Source organism: Trichogramma pretiosum, unplaced genomic scaffold (assembly GCF_000599845.2).
Source record: "Trichogramma pretiosum strain Unisexual culture from Peru unplaced genomic scaffold, Tpre_2.0 scaffold10, whole genome shotgun sequence".
In the NCBI taxonomy this organism is placed as follows: domain Eukaryota; kingdom Metazoa; phylum Arthropoda; class Insecta; order Hymenoptera; family Trichogrammatidae; genus Trichogramma; species Trichogramma pretiosum.
The window spans coordinates 2,984,264-3,008,330 of NW_019641652.1; the positions used below are offsets into that span (position 1 = coordinate 2,984,264).

General features: G+C 46.0%; 1 protein-coding gene across 1 annotated transcript in view; it reads right to left on the minus strand.

Annotated features, from left to right (window-relative positions):
- Positions 1-1,158: 1,158 nt before the first annotated feature.
- The window catches only part of LOC106658778 (homeobox protein SIX3-like), a 37,184-nt gene continuing 14,275 nt past the window's right edge, over positions 1,159-24,067 (minus strand). Inside the window, exons 2-3 of the mRNA XM_023459991.1 lie at positions 3,285-3,689; positions 1,159-3,150 (exon numbers count right to left, since the gene is read on the minus strand). Of these exons, the coding sequence (XP_023315759.1) occupies positions 2,721-3,150; positions 3,285-3,689 (835 nt within the window). The 3' untranslated portion in view covers positions 1,159-2,720. The remainder of the gene's footprint in view (positions 3,151-3,284; positions 3,690-24,067) is intronic.

Genomic DNA, 24,067 nt, shown 5'->3' on the forward strand with positions numbered 1-24,067 from the left:
CGCAGCTAGCTACGTAGCATATCGCTGCGTAGGTGTATTATAGGTGTGCAAAGGAGCCTCGGTGCTCGTTACCCCCCGCTCGCGCAATCAACGAGCCAGCGTTAACCTATAGGATCGCTTACGCTCGACTATTGGCGGATTTTGTCAGCGATATCCGCCCACGCAACAAACTGCCGAGTTTCGCGTGCCGAGAGCGACCTTTTTGACTTGCCAGCACGCGAGAGTGAGAGAGAGAGAGAGTAATGGCAATCCGCGTCTGTGTGCAGCTCCCCCTCTGCGCACTACTCCTTCGCGTATAAATCTATATGCCGTTCGTGTATATGTGTAGTGTAGACTCGAGTCGACCTCGTCCTCCCACGCAAATGTCCCACTCCACATGCTCGTGAACCAGTGTGTGCGCGCGCGTACATTTTCGACGGTGCCAGATTATCCGCGCACAAAGGACGACTCTTTCGTACTGCGTAATTCAGCTGGCAAAAAGTTACTACGTACGAATACACGTGTGAATTGAGCAACTTCCGTTTATCGAGCCGAAGCTGATTCGCCTCGTGCGCTGCTAATGAGTCGCATTTTTCTTCGGTAGCAAATGATTGACGGGACGTTTAATTATTAATACGTCCGGTTTCAATCATATATCCGATGACCAGCTTTTATATTCCATCAGACGTCATCTCTTTTCACATAGTCGCAGGCTTAAGCTTTCATTAAATATATTTTGTAGAATTTGATGAGCGAGCAATACTTTTGCTCGGGATTCGCTCAATTTTTATTTGCATTGACATCATCGTGTTCGCTCCTCTTGAGCTTTCGATACATGTCAGCTGCTCGTTGTTGCACAATTTCCAAGCCTTTATTTACATGATTTTAGGTATTTTAATATCGAATCATGTTTCAACAAATTAATTTACGAATGGCTTATTTCATTCTCAAGTACTGGCACACTTCTTTTATCCTGTACAAACGTGTCGAAGATAGGTGCAGTGATTTTTTAAAATGAATTTTTCAGAACTAATTATTTTTCTTATTAATCTGTTATATATTTTTTTCGCGTGAATGTATTTACAGGCGCAAATTATAATAATGATAATATTTATTATGTTATATTTATAATTATCATATAATATTTATTCATTACGATCATTCTTTCCATTTTTATGTATATTTTTTGTTCTACCACAATTGGATCATTTCCACACACGCACGTGAACAATACTGTTAAAAATTCGTCATCAGATTCATATTCGAAAATCATCAAACAATCGCGTAATACACTTGAAAACAAATAAAATCTCTCTTACATAATTCATCGAACGAACAAAAAAAATTTTCAACGGCATCATGTCAATCATAATCGTAATAATTCGCATCACATAGAGGTTTTACATACACATATTCCTATTTATAATATTTATAATTGCGTTATATTTATAAATAATAATTCGTATTTTTAATTCGAAAAAGGTATAGTGGAGCTGCGAAACGAGATATCGGCTCTAGTTCGCTTTTTGGAGCAATATCAATGCGCTTCTATCTACAAAAGAGGTAATGAAGAAGAGAAATAGAAGGAGGAGGAGAAATAGAAAGAGGAGGAAGGAGAAGGAGATTTAGAGCAAAAGAGTTTCGAGAAAAAGTCGACGACTTATATTTATGATTACTCGTTTGATAATTCTCATCACATTCGCGCAGAAATTGCTACTGCACACTAGCTGCGCTCCCCCGGAGCACGACCGAGACTCTTTGCCAACGCGATTTTCGCGAGGCTAACTTTATTTATAATAATATTTATATTCGCCGCAGCCTCTTGCGAGTTGCCTCGCTTACGGCCGCGCTTCCTTCAATACTGGCTCGATAATTTAGCGAGTGCTAAATGAGTTAATATAGGTCTCTTACACGAATAAGTAATCTATTATTGAAAATTCAGTACATAGAATCATATACCATATAATCCTTTTAATGCGTAGGAAAGAGCTTTGCCCAAACTGAAGGACTATCTTTTGATACGTATCATAATTTAATTGTGGAATGCACATTCTGAATCGTAAATCGAGCAGTTTGTGCGTGGTTTTATTTAAGCTCATTAACAAACGTTTTTTATTCAGGCCCACTGACTTATCGTGCCTTTTTAATGCGATGTGCGTTAAATTTTAGTTTAGTTTCGTTATTATTATGAGATTTTTTTTATATAATTACTAAAAACATATCGACTGAGATTTTACTTATTGATACGCATTTATTCGTTTTGTTTACTTTAATATATAATATGTATATATTTATAATATGTATAACTTTAATCATTAAAACGACTCTCTTTACATTGCCCCGTGTGTCGCATACGTGTGTACGCAATTTTCAGTTATGCCTAATAAAATTATATATTTTGCAATTTGCCTCAAACTAATTCTATTCCATACGAGCATCGTTGGTTGTTTTTCGTTTGTTTTTTTTTTGTTATATTTCTTTTTGAAGCGAAACGTCAAAGGTCTGAAAAATCTTACACACGCGTAAACATTTATAACTACTGATCCGTCGCTTTTCGTTCAACAATTATAAAATAAAATTAATAATGCATAATTTACATATTTATAATCCGCATCGCTCGATCATGCAGTCACGTGCAGCTTTGGAATTGCAAAAGGACGAGCCGTCGACGACGATGGCGATTATCTCGCGGGCGGCTCTTGGTTCTCGGCCAGCTTGATCTCGCTGCAGTCGCGTTCGTATCACGCCGGTGAGAAAGGACGGTGGATCTGTGGTGGCTTCGGATTGCTCGTCGGCGCCGAGGACGTCGTCGTGGTCGTGGACGCTGGCGGAGGCGGCGGTGGAGGTGGCGTCGAGGTCGATCTCGTCGCCGGCGTCAAATTCGAGGGCGGACTGCCCCTCGACGAGGGCGTGTGCGGCGACGGGACGGCCACGTGCAGAGGACCGCTTCCGCTGCCCGCCGAGACGCTGAGATTTGTGGCCACCAGGGGCGGCGAGTGCGCGTCCGAGGACAGGCCGCCGTCGGACGAGAGCCGCGTCTGCGTGTCCGATAGCCGCGAGATGCTCTCGGCCAGTTGTGGGTGCGGATGGTGAAGAAGCGTGTCGTGCGCGTACAGACGCGGCGGCGGTGCGAGCCCAAGTGGATCCGGTAATCTGTAATATGGGTCAAACCTGATCGTTTGTTCGTCCGTTATAATACAATCTCATGCTATTGTACGAATAAATTAAATTGATGACGATGCGGCGAAAAAAAAAGCGAAATAATGAAGTCGTGCAAAGTGCGGTAGATGGAAGAGGATGCTTACCTCGAGCCGAGATCTCCTCGCGGTCCAACGGCTTGGAAGGGACTCGTCTCGGTCAGTCTGAATATGCCTCCGGAGCCGACGGGATGATGGCTGCTGTGCTGCGGACTGTGCGGCTCGAAGAGGAATCCGGTGCCGGGAAACTTGAAACTCGGCGTCGGCCCGAAACGGAAGCTGTGGCTCGGATCGAAGCGGAAGTTGAGCGAGGGCGTGCGAATGGGCCCGATGCCGCCCAGCGAGCCGATGGGCGACGTCTGTTGATGATGCGACGGCGGCGGCGAACTGCTCGGCGATTGCGGCGACGTGCCACCGAGCGATATGTCCGAGTCGTCGGTGTCGGAGCCTGGGCCGGGGCTCAGGCCTCGTCTGACGCTGCCGTTGCCGTTGCCCGATTGCTGGTGCTGCTGCCTGCTTGACGACAAACAAACAAATGACGTGCTCAATTATAGACATTGAATTGGAAATTGCGCACCGTTTGAGCGCGCGTGTATTATCAAAGTGTCAAAGCGAAACTCGCGTACTCGATGAAATGGACGGTAAAAATCGGGACATTTTTGCCATATAAATAGATTATAAATCAAAATGAATACGCGTACTTAAATAGGTTTGCCACTTAGGCAGGAGCAAGCGAGAAGTCTCTGGCGAACATTTCGGAGCTACTTTAATCGAATGACTTGGTGCTTCTCTTCGCACATCATCATTCCTCTCTCGGCGAGTCTCTTCCTTTGGAGCAAAAAAGAAAGAGAACAGCGTCGAGGCTTCGAAAAGCTGCTGTATGTGTATGCAGAGCGAGCAGTAGTCGCGCGGGAGGAAAGCGCAGTTAATCTCGTGTATGGCCACGAGCGCAGTGCAAAGCTCGAGGATGATTGATGCATTCTGCGCTTTTCTGCATTTCTTTGCTGCATCGTACACTTACACTCGTGCAAGTATGTGTGTGAGTGTATACCCTGAGTAAGTACAGTTGCTTCCGTTCAATTCGCCCTCGGCTCGAAATGTAAACGTAGCGATGTAGGGTCTCTGCCTCTGCTAGCCCGTATACCATTGTTATCGTTGTCGGCTACTTTAACACGAGTTCAACCCTTACAACGCTGTATTTACATTTTTCGAGGCTGCAGAGGTAAACGGAAGCGAGTCTACCTACACAGGTATCGACTGTATACGCGTTATAGGTACGCAGAGAGGTGGCGCATGCGCACGAGCTCGAGATGGAGGCGGCCCGATAAAAGTCTAGGATAGAATTATATACGCCGTATGCGTGCCTCTCTCGCTGCGCGTCCCCTCCTCGCTGTGACTTTTTTTTTGCACGCGCGCGTATATCTGTACGTTATTCCGACTCCCCTCCTGGTGTTGCACGGTTGGCGCTGCTTCTTGAACGTGAAAATTACGGGAGCGCAAAGTGTACTTTTCCTACAAGCCGCGAGAATAAAATATGCCGAATGGCGACGGAACTATAAAATTATGCCGTGTCAGCGAATTACCAAAGTACCTGCGTGTATCACAATTGTACTCGAACTTTCGCCATGGATATTTCTCGGGCATTTGTGATTTGGCAACTACTTTCGAAACGCACCCGAACTACTGTCTAAAGCGTCGCGCACGGAGCTAAAACGTCTACTTGGCCTGTCGAGGTGGAAAAACAAAGGCGAGTCGCGCACGAAAGAGCTTTATGGAGCAGCCAAGTTGTTTTGGGATCGCTCGCTCGCGCCTCTCTATGCACACGGCGCACGATAGTAGAAGAGCAGAAGAGGAGAAAGCTTAAAAGCTCGAGCGAGCGGCGCGGGTCGATCGATCCTTGCGTACGGAGCCTAGCGTACACTTGACTCCATATATACATGTATAGCTATATCTAACTATATAGGTAGGTAGGTAGGTAGAAAGGTACATATAGCGATCCGTCATCTCGTCGGTGGCGGGCGACACAAAGCTCTATATCCTGTTTTTCTTGCTAATTGGGTCTCCCGACGCTGGCGCGTTACCAAGGCAACCCACCAGATCTGCGGTCTTATATACGCTAGACGCACAGCAGCAGCAAACCTCGGCAGGCTGTCCTATATATGTGTGCGTGGCTGCGATATACACATTTGCCTGGCGCGCAACAGCCAACGGAACAGCCAAAGAGAACGGAAAAAGACCGAGCTGCTCAAGTGCAATTCCACAGAGTGCCTAGTGTGTAAATGGTAATTCAATATGCCGACGCGCACATGTATCGAAAATAAGTGCGTATAATAGACTCATTAGCCGAACAAATGCGACGAATTAAGGAGTTTCGCCTTTGCTGCCAGAAGACGGCTAGAGTACAATTTCCTTCGCTCGTCGCTCATGTGCAGCTCGTGCGGAAGGTAAAAAAAAAAAGAGTGCGCGCCATAGTCAGGAGTACAATGAAATAGTAGCTGGTGCTGAGGTACAGCGGCCTACGCGCGCATACCCTGCCACGGAGAAAAAAGGGCGTGTTCGAAACAAAAACGCAGCTGTCAATCTGCCTTAAATTCGCGCCCAAAAGGGCCCGTGCGCCAAAGGCGTGCGCCGAGATATCCGAGAGGGGACCCCGAGTAATTCAATCGTCGCGCGAAGGCATGCGATACATTCAACGCGTTTTAATTATAAACGAATTCGCAGCCATTATTGTAGGCCAGTGCGCTATGTGCCTCGCAAGGTAGCATACCAGTCGCACGGCGTATTAACACCTAATTAAGACGGCCTTTTCGTCTCGCGACGCGCAAGAAACACAATGAGGCTTGGCATGCGGCATGCGCGAACCAAAAATACCATTTGCGCGTTATTGTGCATTATCGCGGCTTTTGCACAAAGTGCTCTATTCTAATGTTTCACGCGCTACATCTCAGCTTCGTCTCGACGAGGGCTCAAAAGACTCGCTCGAGTACGCTAATCTCGCTCTGAATATAAAAATCTTTATTTCCAGCGTCAATTTGGCATCTTCCTCTCTGCTTTTTTTGTAGCTCTTATTTTTCTGCCAGAAACTCGGTAGAGGCCAACTTTCTCGCGATTTCGCACAATGCCGAGCTGCGCGTCCAGGTGCACGACGCGCACGATTGTCGGTATAATTAAAAAGAAATTTGCTCAGGTGCAATCTCATGTATGCGTGTTTGTGTGTGTGTGTGTGTGCGTTTGTGCGCTGGCGTGCGCTCATATACATCCCGTATAATGTACAAACTCGTCGTCGGTGGATGACGAGACACTTTTGAAAATACCAGTTGGTTTAAGTTGTCAACTTAATCGACAATTTTTATGGAAGGAAAATAGTTTTTAATCATAATACAGCTTAAAAAATTTTGTCAAAACAAGACGTAAATTTCAAGCGATAAATTGGAAAAACTGCTGGGCAAAGATTGGATGTTACGCGACAAAAGTCCATAGCCCCCAAACGTTATTTCTTATCAAGGTCGAGCATCTAAAGGAACCCCGTCCAAAGGACTGCTTGCAGCGTACGAACGATTGCCCTTATGTCGTGTAATTCGCGTCAGAGCATCCAACTTTTGCCTCTCTCTCTTTTCGATATAAAACAATCGCGATGCAGAGTCGATTGTATTATTATCTCTCCTCACCAGGGACCGTATTTATATACATATCATTTTAACAAAATCTATGAAGCGCTTCTTGTCACGGGATACGGAGCTCGGGGAGCTCAGAATACCCAGGAATAATGTACTTTTCAGATTATATGCACATGCGTGTATGCTCGTATGTAGTACACAATATGCACAGTACCAATAGCTAAAAGCATGTGTGTATCGCTGTGCACAATCGGAGTCTTGCTTTGCGTATACGTATATAACGAGGTCTTGATACATTTTCAGGGACAATGGGTAATAAGACACCGCAAGACCCATGTGAATGAGCGAGTGAGAGAGAGAGAGAGAGAGAGAGAGAACAGGGTGCAAGCTTGCTCCCCAATTTTCTCTCCAGTTCCCAATGTACATATTATAACATTCGTATTTTATTTCTTTTTATACTTTTAGCTGCTTCGTGCACACTCGCATGCTCTTTAATAGCTACTAATAGAGACGTTAAAACGATATCATACAGGCCCTGATGACGATGCTCAGTTTCACTCGTTCGCGCAACTTTCAATTCGATAGGCCTTTACTTTTCTTTATTTTATACTACGTCCTCGAGTATTACGAAGGTCTATCCTGGACCGAGTAACTCGCTTTTTTTGTTTCGTCGATGCATGCATGTAGCCACAAAACTCACAAACACACGAGCCGATCTGCTTCTTTTCGATACGCGAGACTCGCCCCTCTTTCGTTCCTTCCAACTCGATGCAGCCAAGTTTTTGTGCGCCAAGGATTTCTTGGAAGATCTCGCGCCTAATTGAGATACACGATATAGCTGCCTATAAAAAGGGCTCGAGGTGCTAATATTCGGATGAAACACGCGATACGCCGAGCACAGTAATTTTCGTATTTTCTTACTCGAGCGAGGGGGTGAGAGCGGTGTACTGTGTCATCGCACGAGCCTGGATTTCTCACTGCGTCCCTGTACTCGTGCACATGATACACGCACTCTCGACTCGTGATTTGTCACTGTGCTTTGCTCGAGAATACGCAGAGTAACCTGCGGCCCATCAGCATCGGGCAGGTCTTTCGAAACAAAGAGAGCAGCTCGCTCGCCACGACGATGATCAGCACATTTTCGAAAACAAGCCTCGGTAATGCCGCCGCTGCATCGTCGAGAGCACGCGCGAGCTCGTTTAAATTTTTTGCCTCTTCTCGGCGCGATGACGACGATACTTTGCACTGATTTTTTCACCCGATACGCCCGGACATTTTCCATGATACCTTGTGTCTACACGAGCAGACAATGGCGCCAGACGCTACTACTCGTCTCTCCCGTGGCCGTGCATATACTTTTTCCAAATACCCATGTATTTTCTCTCTCTGCTCGTTGAGAAAATATCGCGACCGAGTGATGTGTAGACGAAAGTTTGTTTGCTTTACAGTGGGAAATTGCGCTCGAGCATCGCACTCAAAGTGCGCACTGCCGGAGAAAAGACGAGTGGAGGGACTGACGAGATGATGGTTTTAAAATTGACTACCGCCTGCCACTTGAATTGCCATAATGTAAGACAAGAGAGAGAAGAAAGATGGAGCGGCCGAGCAGTAGCAGGTCGATCGAGAAAACGTGATTTTAATTGATCTCTCCGGCTGATGGAGTACACTTGTCGATGTTTTCGGGGGCTAATACACTTGACGCTTGGAACAATAATAACGAGGCGCTGCCGAGGTCAGAATTCAAATCGCTTAACCAGCAATTATTGCCCATGTATTCGATCGTTGGAGCATCTCATAAGAGTGCTCGGCGCGTACGCCTGGAGGAGGCCTTTTGCGTACACGCTGCCGAGGAAGCTGCTACTGCCTCTCGCTTCAATGGTCGAGCCGACCGAGACGTTATTATATATATGTATGTGTGTGTATGCTGGCGAAGAGGAGAGCTGTTGCCGCCGACCAGTCAGCTCCCGCGCCGAGGAGCAAATGTTTGCTCAAGAACAAAAGATCGAGTGTCGGCGGCAGCCTGACGCGCGTCTCATTTGCGAGAGGATCTTTCTCTCTTTTTCCCTACCCACGCCGGGTCCGAAATTTCGACGCGAGAGGAAAAAGATGTTCTCGATGGCTCTTGAGAGCGAAACAGAAAAAAATCTTTACCGACTTTTTTTCATTGCTATATCGATCGCGAGATGTATGCGCGAAATCCCAGCTATATACATCCACGCCAGATCTGCAGTCATTGCATGGATGTACGCTGGGCAAACATTTTTTTATACGACCTGCACAGATACATGGTCAAGTGTTTGTATTGTAGAGCACGGATAGCTGCTTCTACACATACAAATAGAACTACATCATGGAGACTTGGCCTCGTGGGAAGAAGCAGTAGTTCTCGAAAATCTTGTGCGCTCGTTGTAGCGTCAATTTTTGTTTGGAAATTTGGCCGAAATCGCGGAATATTTTTAATTGCGAGGAACATTACTCGGGAAGCCGCAAATGAAATTGTCCTCGGCTCGTTAATCCTCGCGATTATTCGGCCTAAAGTCAAACGGGCCGGAAGCCATCATGACAAATTCGCAGTGTAAACAAAGAACTGCAGTGTACATATCAGCCATTGTTCTCTTTTCTCTCTCTCTCTCTCTCTCTCTCTCTCTCTCTCTCTCTCTCTCTCTCTCTTTCTGTTCGCAGTGGGCATTTTGTATTTCGAAAAAGCCATGCTCTTGCTCCGCAATAAATTGAATCCTTACCGAAGAGTTCAGGCAAACATATTTTCTGCGCTCACCGCTGAATTGTCTCTCGTGTGTATATCTCTACTGCAAGCGTATAGCCGCGGGCTTTAGAAAATTGCCATATAGCCTTGTGAGATCACAAGCTTCTCTCTCTCTCTCTCTCTCTCTCGCATTGCGTATGCGTTGCTCTATTCTCAGCCAAGCGAGTTATTCTTTTTAACCGTATCGCTGAGTTTTTAACGATAAAGTCGATGTATTTGTCCTTTAATTTTTCCTTTGACTATACTAAAATTTTTTCTCTCGTCTTAAGAAGCCTGTATTCCTAGAAAGTTTTAACAGTAGTGACCACAAGTATGGAAACGATTTGGTAAACAATTTCAGCAAGTTACCTTTATTCTAGTCGGTGGAAAGAAAGAGGCACGCACCGATAAATACATAGTACATGTGTGTGAACTGTTAACATGGATAAATGTAGCTTTTGAGTCGAGTTCTATTCGACATGACAGAAAAGGGTAGGTATATATATGTACATGCAAAGTGTTTGCCTACAAATAGTACATCATGGCTCTTTTCTCTACTTTCGAGTGTGTATAAATAGTCGCTGTGTCGGTGTCCATCACCTACGATCTGATTCTCTCACTGTCGATACACGTTCGTACAACATCATGTACATGGCAGTTTTCCGGCGCCAGGCGAAAAAGTCCATGTCTATAACGACCTGTCTGTGTTTGTAATAGGCTTTAATTTTTACGCAAAGTGTTATTTTTATGAAAATACATGTACAAGTAGCGATGGACAAGCTGAGAGCTTGGAAACATTGATTTTATTTTCTGAGAGCACGAGATTCGTGGTGGGCCGCGTCGCGTCATCGACTTGTCTTGTAATAACATTACATTAATTTTTCGAATGGCCATTAAAGCCTCGTTAGCATAGACGTGCGTGATAATTACGTACAAGTGTCATCCATCAGGTTGGGCGCAGAGTCGGGCTTGGACTTCAGGTAGCTTGGAATAATGTTGTGACTAATCGAATCGAGTGTCACACTCGAACGTCGTCGCGTCCAAGTTCGCGAGCGACACTAAGAGTGACGAATGAAATTTTCAAAAACGTTTATTTCGACTGGCATAAGCCGGCGATTACGTATAGACGTGCGCTCGCTGTAGCTGGCCGGGCTGGCACGCGCGAGCTTCGTCTCGCTTCTACATCTATATATGTATACGCACACTTTGCACCCCACAATCCGCAAAGCAATTATCGAAGATGAAGGAGAATTTCAATGGAGCTACGTCTAGCCGCTACGATTGGGGTTGAGAAACTCGGCTCGAGTTCGAGCCGTTCGTACTGAATCGACCTATCCCCCCTCTCCTTTTCTCCGGCTCTCCTCGCTTGCAATGCCGAAATTTCTCTATCTCTATTTGTCGCAGAACTGCATAAGGTTTTTGAGCAATCGACACCGAATTCCGGTCAATTTGGCAAAATTTCGCATTATGCACGCATCGATCGAGAATCCAATGCGACGGGGCGTGTATATATTATACAGTCAGGATTCGTGCCTCGGCAATTGGAAAAAAAAACACAGCGAGATCCGAGCTCGAAGCAATTTAATACAGGGTACACATCGGCCGAACTGGCTTTACGGCAGAGAGCAAAGCGACAAAAAATCGTACGGGGTGCAAAAAGTTAGCCGTGCACGCGGCATACAGCCAGTATATCGGCTTACAAAAAGCAGATGTTCGTATATAAACCGTTTTTACCTTTTTCGCGTGGGTCAGTCGGGATCTTGCATCTTCCAAAAAGTCCATATTTTCGTCAAAAAAGATTTTTATCTATGTGAGAAAATTATAAAAAAAACCATCTGTATATCTTTCGTTCCCCTTGCATTACACAAACACAAGCTTTGGTGCAAATATCCCGGTAAGCCTTTTATACTCTGCTATACTCTATATCTCTCATGTATCCACGTATACATAATTATCTCGGCAATCCACGACTCGCAGAGATCTTGTTTATCCATTACTCCATCACGAGTATCGCTGAAAAATGTCAGATCGCTCGAGCCCCGAGTATTTTCAAATAGACCCGGCAGAATCGGCAGCGAGGAAAAGGAAACTTCAAACAGTCGCTGCGTAGCCGAAATCCGCTAGACAAGAACAATACTTGGGAGCGCATTCGTGCACGTAGGCGAGCTGGTTTGCCGCGGCAAGTCGGATCCGTGGAAAGGGCAAAAGTAATTTCGAGCGATACGATACGGCGCATTACGGCGAAATCTACCCACGGGATGCGTACGGCTAGGTATATTGTAAACGCAATCGCATAAAGCGAGCGTATACGGGGACTATTAACGGCGACGTTATACGTTTGCGCATATCGCATGTAGAAAAGTATTAGAAGAGTGCCTCGGGCGCTCGGTGAAAAAAATCCCCGACTCTAATGCAATTTCGTGCGATTACCTATCCCTCTGCGCTGTAGCAGCGTAGGCAAGCTCTGATCCACCCCCCACGCAGTATACGAGTCGCTCCGTGTGTGCGCGTCGATTGCCAAGGCTGTACACATACTGTGCATTGTCGCTGCTTAAATGCTTCATGCACCGATGCGCGTATCATCGCCACCGAGTCCCGATCGGGGTAAGCTTTCCTTTCTCTCTCCTTCTCTCTCTCTCTCTCTCTCTCTCTCGTGCCTCCGGGCGTTTGACGACGACTTTGATTTTGCAAGTGCATTACACCACCCTATTGATGTACGCGTATCTATATAATATTTGCACGCAGAATCCAGGACCTAATTTGACGGTTCACTGAGATGGTACATTTTAATGATCTTTCCGAGCTCCGTCGTCCCTTTCGCCAGTGTACGCCGCAGTGAATGCATAAATGCAGAGAGAATAGCAGCTTGACTTTTCTCATCAGCGCACCTCGGTGTATAACTTGGATGGCAGCTGACTTTTTTGTTTTGCTTGCCGATGCACCGAACTGCTACGTCCAAGATTACGAGTATCATCTCGTGCAGACAAGCGTGAAACGTTTATCAATTTACCATTGACGAAATATCGTGATTCATACTCTGGGATCGCGTCGAAAAACGATCCTGCGCACCGGCGACATCTTTTTTCTTCGCGTCTATCTACAATTTCACAATTAAGTCGCACATCTCCGGTTGCAGTCCGCTGCGCGGTCTCGTCGCTCCATTATACGTACGCCTCGACGACGCGAGCCTATCTACGCAACGGGTGCGCGCGCGTAAACTCGCCGTTAACGAGTATAATGGCGCGCACACCACAAACGAGCTCCTTCTCCTTTTACTTTTCTGCGCATTGCGCTGTTGTTACACCAACTCGCGCTGTGTTTTTTTTCCATCCCGGCCCAAGCTTATTGCCAAGAAAGCCATGGTAAAAATTTATCATAGCATACCGTGAGCCCGCGCGCGACGCAAAGAATGCATAAGAGCATCGTCGCTGTACTAGAATTCGTCGTCGTTATTTGAGCCAACGACGCGATGACGTAATTATGTACCTGGCAGGCTCGTTCAGCAACGCGACGTAACATTTTTATCTAATGGCATTTAATCATTGATTCAGCCAACAAGATGTATTCACGATGCAGCGGAAATTTTTACGATCAAAGACTTTTTGCGAATAGGATTTACAAAAAGGCGATTATAAAAGACCGCAACGATCAATCATTGCTCGCATAACTTTACGCGCTCATTTTCAGCCTGCTGCGAGTTTGCCGAATGATTAAAAATTTGATCCGGGAGAGAGGCATATAATAGCCCGTGCGTCTTTCAGGATAATCAACGAAAATCATTATCCCTTTACGCGACACGGCACCAGCTCCCGAGTAATAAAGGTAATATAACATACCGCAATTGCAATATTATATGAACGTGTACAATGTCGCAAGATTTACTGCGTCTGATTAAGCAATTAAGCAGTAGCTGCGTATGTGTACAGGATATAGGCAGTCGAGCACGCGCTGCTCTACCTTACTCTCCGTTATACGTCTAATACGCCGACTTGCCACTGCACTTACACTTGCTCTTCTCTCTCTTTCTCTCTCTTTTCTCCTCTTTCTCTCCTCTCTAGGCTTGCCGGGCTGCTGCTGCATTACTTTTTTCATGCTATACGCGCTTTAAGACTCTTTATGGCTTCATACGAGCTCGCGACGACTCGAGATGATGAAATGTTATGTTCGTTCGCGCGAGTGATTTGTTTCGCTGCTTAATGATGATTTATCGTTATTATTATACGCTGCATCTGTTGTACCTGCCTTGAGACAATTTTTCTCGTCTTTCGCTCGCTCGCTCCCCAGAGATTCGGCATCAATTAGCGCTTTTATTTATTGCAGCCCAAGCTATTGCTAACAATATGTAAATGAATTTTTATGCCGCGCGAGCGAAAATTCCCGTTCGCTTCATACATTTAACGGTCCAGAGTACTTTGTACGAAAATTTACTGACAGCATAATGGAGAGCCTAAAATTTCGAATTACGAGATCTTGGCATAACTAATCTCATACACTTGGTACAACACACCGTAGGAGTTTCTAAGCCTTCCAAGACGTTAATTATCGGAACGAGTAGCGAGCGAAACGCACGCGCACCTTCATTTTTCTCGCTTTGCCGACTCATACCGAAGTACTTTTGTTCGTGTTTATGTGTTCTTGCATTACTGCTACGGTCGAGATTCGAGCGACTCTTTTCCAAATGTTAAATAGCAATTGTCCTTGATTACGTTAGTTGAATTTGCACGAAAAAAAGTTTTGAAAATCAAAAGAATACGTTGAAACTCCTTGAAAGCTCTGTACAACAAGGGTGGCTTTTCATTAATTTCTTCTCGGTCGCCGGCGACAAACAAAAATCCTTCCGTTTTCTCGTTTCCTTTCGACGGATCGAGTTATCTCTCGTGGAATAAGAAAAATTAAGAAAATGAAAAAAAAGCACAGAGCTGAGACGTTCAGCCGCCGCCGGCACGAGGCCCGCCTGCTTGGCAAATTAACTAAACGAATTCTTTATCTTCATTTTCACTAAGGTTGACTTCCTGATTTTTTTTTCTTACTCGATTTTTATCGCCGGAATTTCTTGCTAAACTCTCGGCCCACTCAATTACTGCGCTCGGAGAGTAAAAGTTGGCACTGATAAATACATACATAATTTCTTTGAGTTAACTTGTTTTTGTGTCGCGGAGGAAAAAAAATTGCTTTTCTTTACTCTGACGCACAGTAGCGCGTATATAATATAAAATATAATTTATCGTCCCCTTTTGCCAGCTAACAAAGCGTTCTCAAATGTCATTTCCTTCGAGGCCGGTGAGCTTTGCTATTATACATACATGTAATATATATATAAATGGATATAGGAAGAGAGCTCGTCTATTCAGAAACCGATCACGCAGCAGCAAAGAAAAATTAAACGAATCTTCGGTCCAGTCTCGCGCGTTCACATATATATAGAGCAGAGAGAAACGTGAAAAAGCAGCAGTAGCAAAGGCAGCGAGCGAGACGGAGTATACCGTATGAGTCGCAAGCGCCTAAACCAATTTCAGGCAATTTCGCGCCAAGAATAGCCTCTCGAAGCGGTGTGAATCGAGCCCGGAACTTTTCCAATTTTCAAAGCTCTCACGACGATAAATAGCGCACCATGGCAAGCAGCAGCACAGAACGTCCAAGCTCGACGACGACGACGACGACGACGACGACGACGTATTATCCCAAGTACATAACGGCTGGCTCGTTCTGTATATGCGGGAAATTAGATTGGGTCAGATTTCTTTTCTTCCCTTGGCGTTTGCGATCGCGTGCATGGCTGTACGTGTGTGTATAGTGCTCTTTCATCGCCGATGAGACTTTTGTAGCCGAGAGATCGAGAGCTTTTACGCGAGTCCGCTTGTTAATTCGATAAGACGTTCTTGACGCCAACGCATCCCGCTAAAAAGCTCAAATTTTATCGAAATTTCGCATGAGGTATAGATGGAAAATATTATTGTAGCGAGCATCGAGCGAAATTACTAGGATTGGTCGTGCGCGCGCCGAGTAGGCGATCCCTCGAGGCCTGCACCGTGGCTCTGTACAGGCGTCGAGCACTGGATAAATATTGTAAGCTCGAGAGAAGGCGCGTGAGCTGGCTCCCTTTTTCAATGTTCCGAGTTCTTGAAGTGTCAAATTCAATAATAGGCACGTTGCTGCTCCCGGGGCTCGTCGCGTCGCGTGCACCGCTGTATCAACGCGACATCGGCGGCGTATCGGTCCTAGCCCGCTTAAAATGCGCAATCTTACGCATCGCAGAACTCACGCAGCCTGATCATTTGCAAAGAGAAATTACAGACTGCGCGTATAAGTCGCACGCTATACCATGTATAAATATCGCGCTCATTCGAGCCGCTCGAAAACTGAATACATTTAATCCTCGAATTTGATATTGATTTTGCGCGCGCACAACAATTGCCATTTTCGAGCGTTGCGCAAGCGTCGACTCGATGGAATTACTCGGCGACGTCTCGCATTTCAGAAGTCCGCGAGCCTCAATAATAGATTGATCAAGCCGTTCGACGACTGATTGAAGCTCTGCGTTAACGAGTCTGCACATTTGTCTCGATGACGAAATCATCGCTGCATAAAGTCAAAATCACCTATCGATCGGCGCATGTGTACATTTCGGATCGCTCGAATCAATCTGCATGTACACGCGTATGGAGGTTGTTTGCTTTTCTAATGTACTCGCTCATAAGGTTCCCTTTTTATTTGACTTCTTTATATCGGAGCGTTCAAACTCTTATATACCGACTGCGAGACAAGCAAATTCGATTTCATATCAGAGAATTTCGCTGATCCCCGCGCAGACACTGGCATATTTGATCTTGAAAGCTGCGTTGACGCGTGCATAGTTGGCTTTTTTCCTCCTCTACACGAACGCTCGCATTTGTTTTCAAGCGCATCAGTTAACGAACGTCTTTTGGAGTCTGACGTTTCATCTCTGGCGCGCAAATCCGCGCGTTGAAATCCCACCGGCATATCTCAGGTATATCAGAAGCGAGAAAAAACTGCGCAGGGCTATTGAAGCGCGAAATAACAGATTCGCGAGTCGAGCCGCGCTGCTCTTAGCGCTCGATCGTAACGCTAGATGCGCGCGTAATTAGCTCTCGTCATGAACGCGGCGCTGAGCTGCGTAATGGCTCGCAGCTACGCGCGTATATCCGAAGCTCCGAGAAGCACTTTTTCTCTCGCTTTTCTCCCGTCATATGCTTTTCAGTAACGGCAACAGCAACAAAAATAACAAAAACAACAACAACGGCAGCAGCAGCGCGACGCAATTTTTCCGTAATACGATGACTTTTCGCCCGTTCTCAAACGCAGCTTCGCAACGTAATGTGAGCTTTGACAGAATTTTTTTAATGACGATAATTTATTTGCTACTCGCTTAGGTTTGATTTTAAATGCCTACTGTTGCTGCATTTTATCCTGCTGCTAATTACGACAACGTTTTTAATCATCGACTTGTCTCGTTTGAAAATCAAGTCCATAAAAATGGTCGAGTTGATAATATGAGGGAAGCGGTCGAATGCAATTTCATAGACACACAATACGACCCATATCGCAGTTGCCGTACGTACTTGTGACGATCGGGTTTCCATCGATCTATAGGTCTGCCGGAAAAAAATCCATCGAATGGCTGCAGCGTTGCATTGGGCGCGCTAAGTGCAAACACAGACAGATATACCTGAGCTACAAACTGGCTCTGCGCCGTGCATATAATACACAGACAGATTGAAAATTCGACACCCGAGCGATTACGTGGTGTCCTCTTTCCGGTACCGATGCCTGTACACATGCACACAGCCAAGTTATAGATGGTTCTGCAACGACAACATCAGTACGAAGCATCAATTTCGATTAAAATTTTAATTGGAAACGACTCGAGCTAGCGTTACGTGTGTCTCGGACCTTTTTCTGCATGCCGATAGCTCGTTGTAGCTCGTACACATCTTTTCGATAGTGGCGGGCATTGTGTGCTCAACAACAACACAGTCATGAACAACAAAGATTCGTTTCTTCTTTTTTTTTTCTGCACCTATATTCACGATTGTTGCCGGTGCGACTACATCAAGAAAGATAGTATCGATGCAAGAAGTGTAAGACTGTACTTAGGGATCGAGGAGAATGAGGAAAGCGACACAGCCGGAGGTAATAACGCCAAGTAATGATGTTATCTCGTGCTATTTGACGTGATCGCTTCTCTTGCTTGTCTATGTGAAGTGTAGGTTTTATTAGCTAACCTACATGATGCAGACTGCCCAACGGGCCTAAAGAAGTTTCACTTCAAAAAGAGTTACAAAAGTTTAACGAAACCTGATAGACCTTTACGCGCTAGTAAAAAATTAATTCAAAGCTGATCGGTAGACGGGTGAGCTCGTAATAAAATCGACCGCCTATATATAATCAAAAAACAGATGTTAACCGGTGCATTTGAATATTGGTTCAATAATCTAAGTGACGAACAGTGGCGTTCATGATACGCGTGACAAGGCGAAGCCATAGCCGCGCATCAACTCTTTCTTTCGTTCTCGAGGCCTGCAATATAAATGCACTGCAGCACACATCGCGTCTCGATTTATGCTCGTGTGTACGCGCAAATACCGAGTAGCAGCTCTGCACTTTTTACGTGTACCGCGTCGGGGAATTGGCGGCAATTTTTGAGATATATATCCGCTGTCGATATTTTTCCCAATTCATGTTCACGTTAATGGACGCAAAAAAGGGCTACGACGATTTCGACACGAATCGCGCGAGCGTCATTGAAAAAAAGGAAGAAAAAACGTCGAGCAAATGCGTGTCGTTGGCGCGTAACCGATACAACTTATTTTAGCCAATTATTTGCCAGTCAAAAAAAGGAGTCGCGCGGCCGCATTCCGCGCGGAATACTTAGCGTTAAGTAATCCAGTAAAAAAGGTCGCGATTTTTGAGCGAAAAAACGCGGAGGCGACTGGAGTCGAGCGAGGAATTTCATACGTAAGAATGCGTGCCCTTCGCTGCAATAGATACACACGCACACACACACTCGTTCGTACGCATTCGACTGGTTGGTCGCGCATTACACATTGTACTTTTTTCTTTATTGTTGACCGAGTTTCTACACTTGGTTAGAAAATTATGTCAGCTGCTCGGTGTTTCCCCCTTTTCGTTCAGAATTCACATGCTATTGCTCGCTTCCTGCCATGACAATGAATATAAAAAAAAATATCATTATCTAACGCTATTATAGCTTTTCCATTATTTATTCAAGTTCGCGGCTGCGCGTGTATATATATCATGGTCTCGTTGGCAGGAATTATGATTCCTAACAAAATGTGTACACGGTGCGATAATGAAGGATCTACATTATTAAATATATATACGTAGACGGGGAGAGGCGCGCGGAGAGCGTCAAGAAGTTGGCTTACGGACGGGAGGCATGGGTTTTTTTTCTGCCGCGTCACATCCGCCAAACGGGGCTAAAAGAGGTTCGTAGCTCGCGCCTCTGATATCTCGCTCTCGGGATCTCGTATTTATTTCTTTGGCGCGCTCGTGTGTGGGGCACATGTAGCCAGCGAGATAGCGGCCAACGATACACGTAGGTGTACGCGCGCCAATGATACATAGTCGCGGCTCTCGTACTTGCTCTGTGAAATACACATATATATACATGCGAACGCAGATGTATAGATTGCGGCTACCGAGTTAACGACTCCGCCCATTCGGCTCGCACGTACGCTTGTAAGTTGACTTTAATTGAGCGTGTTTGCCTTTTATAGCCGTATAGCATGCGTACACCTATATAGCTTGACCAAGCCGCGGTGGCGCTTTTCTTAATGGCAATTTCCAACGCGCCTAGATGACCCAGACTCGGGATAAATTTGCCAAGCCAAGAATTTTATGTATACCCATGTATCTGGAGAATGTAACGCACATGCGTTGCAGGGATTTTGGCGAATATCCGGCTCGATCAGCTGTGGGCAGCAATAAAGAGCGCCGATATATGAAAATTGAAAAATATACATCGACCGATAGGCAATTAGAATTTTTTGCCTCGATCGGATCGTCGAAAAATGTATAATAGGCTCTCGATATCGGCTACCATGCAACGATCGCGTTGCATCGATAGTGATTAATGTCTCCATTGTGCGGCCCGGTCTCTCTATGCTTCTGTGTTTGTTTTTAATTAGAGCTGGAGCTCGGACGCAGGGAAAAAGGAGCAAATCCTTCGAAGGCTGCACATTAGATTCTGTTAATATCCATATAGTCGGACTACGCGCGCTCCGTGTATTGTGGCTCGGCGGCGGCGGCGGCCGTTATTTATAGTTTGGAGAGTTTGATGGATTACGATCGCGGCGCGGAGAGGCCGTGTGCACTGCAATATACGCTGCGAGAAAGAGAGAGAGAGAGAGATTATTCGCACCGATGAGGTTGCAGCTTTTTCTCGCCTTTTCTTCGCGGTCGCGCTTTATAATAAGCTCGTTGCTGCTCACTCCGCCGGCGCGCCACTCTGCCGAATCATAATAACGATAATCATCGCGAATGCCAGGATCATCCGGCACACTGTGCTGCGATACATGCAGATACATAATACTCGAGCGCGTCTAACTGCTGCTGCTGCTGGACTCTTTGAAGTTTCATTCCGTTCGGCGCTTGTCCGACTACCGATGCGAATTATTCTGGCCTTTCCGTTTACTTTTTTGCATCTAAAAGGCTAACTGACACCGATATTCGATATAAATGTAAATTTTTTTCACGCACTGGCGATTCTAGTCGGCAATTAACGCGCGAGACCCCGAAACTATAATACGATTTAAGCCTCGAGTCCAAAGAAACTGAAGAAATTCGTGCGCTGATCGTCGCGAGTCTCGCGGAATCCATGTAATACACGACTCTCGCGGTCTGTGTCGCCTGGTCATTAATTAGGCGGTAATCGAGCAAGTTATACGCATTTTTTATCACTGAAATTACGCGAATAAAGGCAAAAACCATAGTAAGAATCAGAGTCGGCAGTGCATGCGTCCTTTGTAGCATGTATATTTTTCCAAGATTGAAACGTCTCTGTTGGCATGATCAAGCTTTCTCGTACTTATATAGAGATGCACGTATATACGGGCTGCATGTGAGACGTCGCGTACGCGCGTAAATCGCGCCGAGCCGCAGAAACGTCGAGCGCGTCGTTAAATTCCAGCCGCGCGAAAGCTCCCGAGCGCGTGTAAAAAGTGTCGCCTGGCCGACCGTAGCTCGCTCGCGGTGTCGTGGCCGCATATATGCATGCAGCACGTATATATCCTGTGTTTTACGAGACAGCTCCAGTCGATTTGTCGCGTGATTAAAGTATTTTGCCTTTTACGGTGCCGCGTGCCGACACTGCCTCTATATACTGTGTGCTCGCGCGCGTGTATGTGTCCGTGTGCGCCTCTGCAGTCGATGTCTCTTTTTCGCCTCGGTATGAAGAGCGATATGTAACAACGTTATGCAGCTAGCAACGGCATAATTGGATGCGAGTAGACCGCCAGATCAAGAAAAGTTTTTAATATTGGCAACATATCGATTGCTTTTTAAAAGTGCATTTGCTCAAGCCAGATACTATGGTGTGAGCTTACGATGTTTAAATGTCTTTCACTGGAAGGTAGCTGCACAGTTATGAAACAAGAGTTGAAAATTTGGAGTAACTGAATGTTTCTGAGTTACCGAGTTTTTTCACGTACCTGACCTTTATACGTGTGATATGTGTATGGACAAGTTTGATCTCGAGTTTTTTACCGCGCAGTCGCAATAAAAGTCCTGTAATCAGTTTTATTTATACTGTTTGACCTTAAATTATGTGGGCCCTATGAAAAAAATTGGCAAAATTCGAAAAAAAGACGAGTACCTCCGTAAAGTTTTTTCAGTCCCTCGCACAACCCTAATCTTAATGCAGAGTGCTGCTCTACGCTCAGTGTCTTTGAAGGAAAATCTAAATTCTTCAACCGTTACGAAATCAACGTCATCATCGTAGTCGTCGTGATGGTTATTATGGTTGTGTGCGGTGCATCGCGATAAGAAGTATAACAATCCCTAATCACTCATTCAGCGAGGCAGGTATAGTAGGAGGTATGAAATGGTCAGTCGGGGCATGTCTTTCTCGAGTCATCGCCGCGAGCCTCCGCAATGCTTGATGATCCTAATTAGCCGCGCGACCTTGTCACTCGTCTTTCCGTAATAGCTCGAGCGGAGGTGCGCGCGTATCTCGAGCTCCATTATACACATCGCACTCGTTTGTCACTCGTCCGTCTCGCTGATTGTTTTTCCTTGCCACGGGTCACAAGTGCTGCGGCCGATCTCTTTTTTCTCCCTCGCAGTTACTCGTCGTAGCGACTCGGCTGCTGCTGCTGCTGCTGCTGCATTCTTAGCGCTCGGAGGACAAAAATCTGTTTCGGTCTCGAAACTCGACTGCAGAGCGTGGCACTAGCGAGGCACATTTCGAGATCGTTAAGCACTAGAAATGGCCGCTGAACGCGCTAATTATTGTCGTGACGCTTGCAGAAAAGGCATCTCAGAATTTCTCCTAACGGTACCCAAGTACCTATGTTTATTTGGCGCGCGATGATATCGTTGCGCTGAAAAAATAATACGAATAATCGTGTTCCAGGCAGGATGACTCTTGGAAATGAGTCGTCGTTGATAAGTCAATCGATCGTCTCTCGCTCGGTCTCTCGACCCTCGTGGCTCTCTACACTGCCAGAGACCCCCTGCGGACTTATTCGCACCGTACTGTGTATACACGACCAGGACTTGAAAGCACATAAGAACGAAGCGAACTGCTGCTGCCAAATCCACACGGCTGAATGTCGAGCACATCACGGATGAATTTACACAAAAAAGAGATGATACTTAGTACGGTGTGTTTTGTTTTATATGTATCTGTATGCGCAGGCAGCATCTGCTGGGTATATAATATGTATCGCGTTGTATAGGCACCGATGAGTTGGCTAATTCGCAACATTTCGCTCGGGCCCAGGTGCTTTGCGCCTTGGCTGTAGTCGACAATGTCTCAATTATTTCGATACACATCTCGCGAACAAGCTCGCGCACCGATACACTGGCTTTATTTGTTCTTAAAGGTTGATTGATTAATCGATAGGTGGGTGCGCGCGAGCGACTTTCGATTCCGTGCCTCGTAGCGATCACTGCCAAGCTCGTCTCTTCGCTTGGCTTGCATTGCGCCGAGTACGTACTGCACGCTATACGGACTCTGCAGTCAAAGGCGATTCGATCGCAAAAAGGTCTTTTGTCCGCAAATATTTATCCAAGGCGCGCAGTGCCATTTACGAAATTCGCTACACGGGTAAGTAAACTACTACGGCTCTGCAGCCTGGCGTCGTATTTAATGCCTTTAAAACATTTATACATCCTCTTAGTCGCCCACCCCCGCGACGGAGATTTTCGACGCTGTTTGCGTTTGCAACGGGTGCGGGGGGGATGCAGACTAGCTGCGATTAATCCCATCGGCAAAGATAAGCATTATAGGCGCTGCTCTATAACACGTCGCACGGTATACGGCACACATATTTGCAATGCTCGTTCGATCTCCGCGTTAGGCGTGCGCAGCACATGCAACTTTTACAGGCCTGTGCAAACAGGCCCTGCGCGCCCGGTCGAAAGTCGCTAATCTATTATGTATTCGAAGCTTTACACGATTTTTAAAAGTCTGTTTGTTCGCGTATAAAATTTCGCACTAGCTCGGTCGAGCTCGCACAGGCTGTTTTCATTTAGCCATTTAGAACACGGTGTAGGGCACGCGAACGACACGCATCGATTAATTGAATGGGACAACGATATACGCCGAAGCCCGAGCTCGTACGGAAGTCGTTTCGATTCTTTTCCGAAGGAGAATCTCGGCTCGGGAGCCATTTATCAAAAATGATGAATCGCTCGTGGCGCACGCTCGGGCGCAGTTATTTAATTTTGAAAAAGCAATTAAAATGGAGGCGCGATCCGGCCAATTCTTAATTTACTCGCGCATCTTCTCCGACCGGAAAGCCAATGCATGAAAATGCATAAAAAATCCTATTTATAAAGGAGAGCGCGATATCGAGGCTAGCTGACACGTACACCTTTGGCGCGAGTGCAACTTTCACGTCGGGGTCCGCGAGCTCGAGCCGCGTCGCCTTCCGCAGCTCGCACCGGTAGCTTTCTACAAGGTGTTTGCAAACGGCGATAAATCATAATTCGAGTTTGCTCGGCTCTTTTTTCTCTTCTGCGCTCCGTGCACGCGCAGACGCACACGGAGTTGCGAAAACGGGAGTCACCAGGCTAGCTGCTCCGTGCCGTATAGAGGCGATATTCGTTTCACTGATTGTGTTTCATACATAAAATTACGATAAATATTTCTCTTCGGAGTATACGAGTACGCGGGCATGATAACCCGCGGCAGCTAAAGGCCGATTGTCTCTGCGCATGCAGCTCGTGCGCAAGAATCGTATTCTCCTCTCTCGACTTTACTAATGATTCTCGCACTCCGCAGCTTTGTGGGTGGCGTTTGTGTGTATATTCTCTACATTATATAT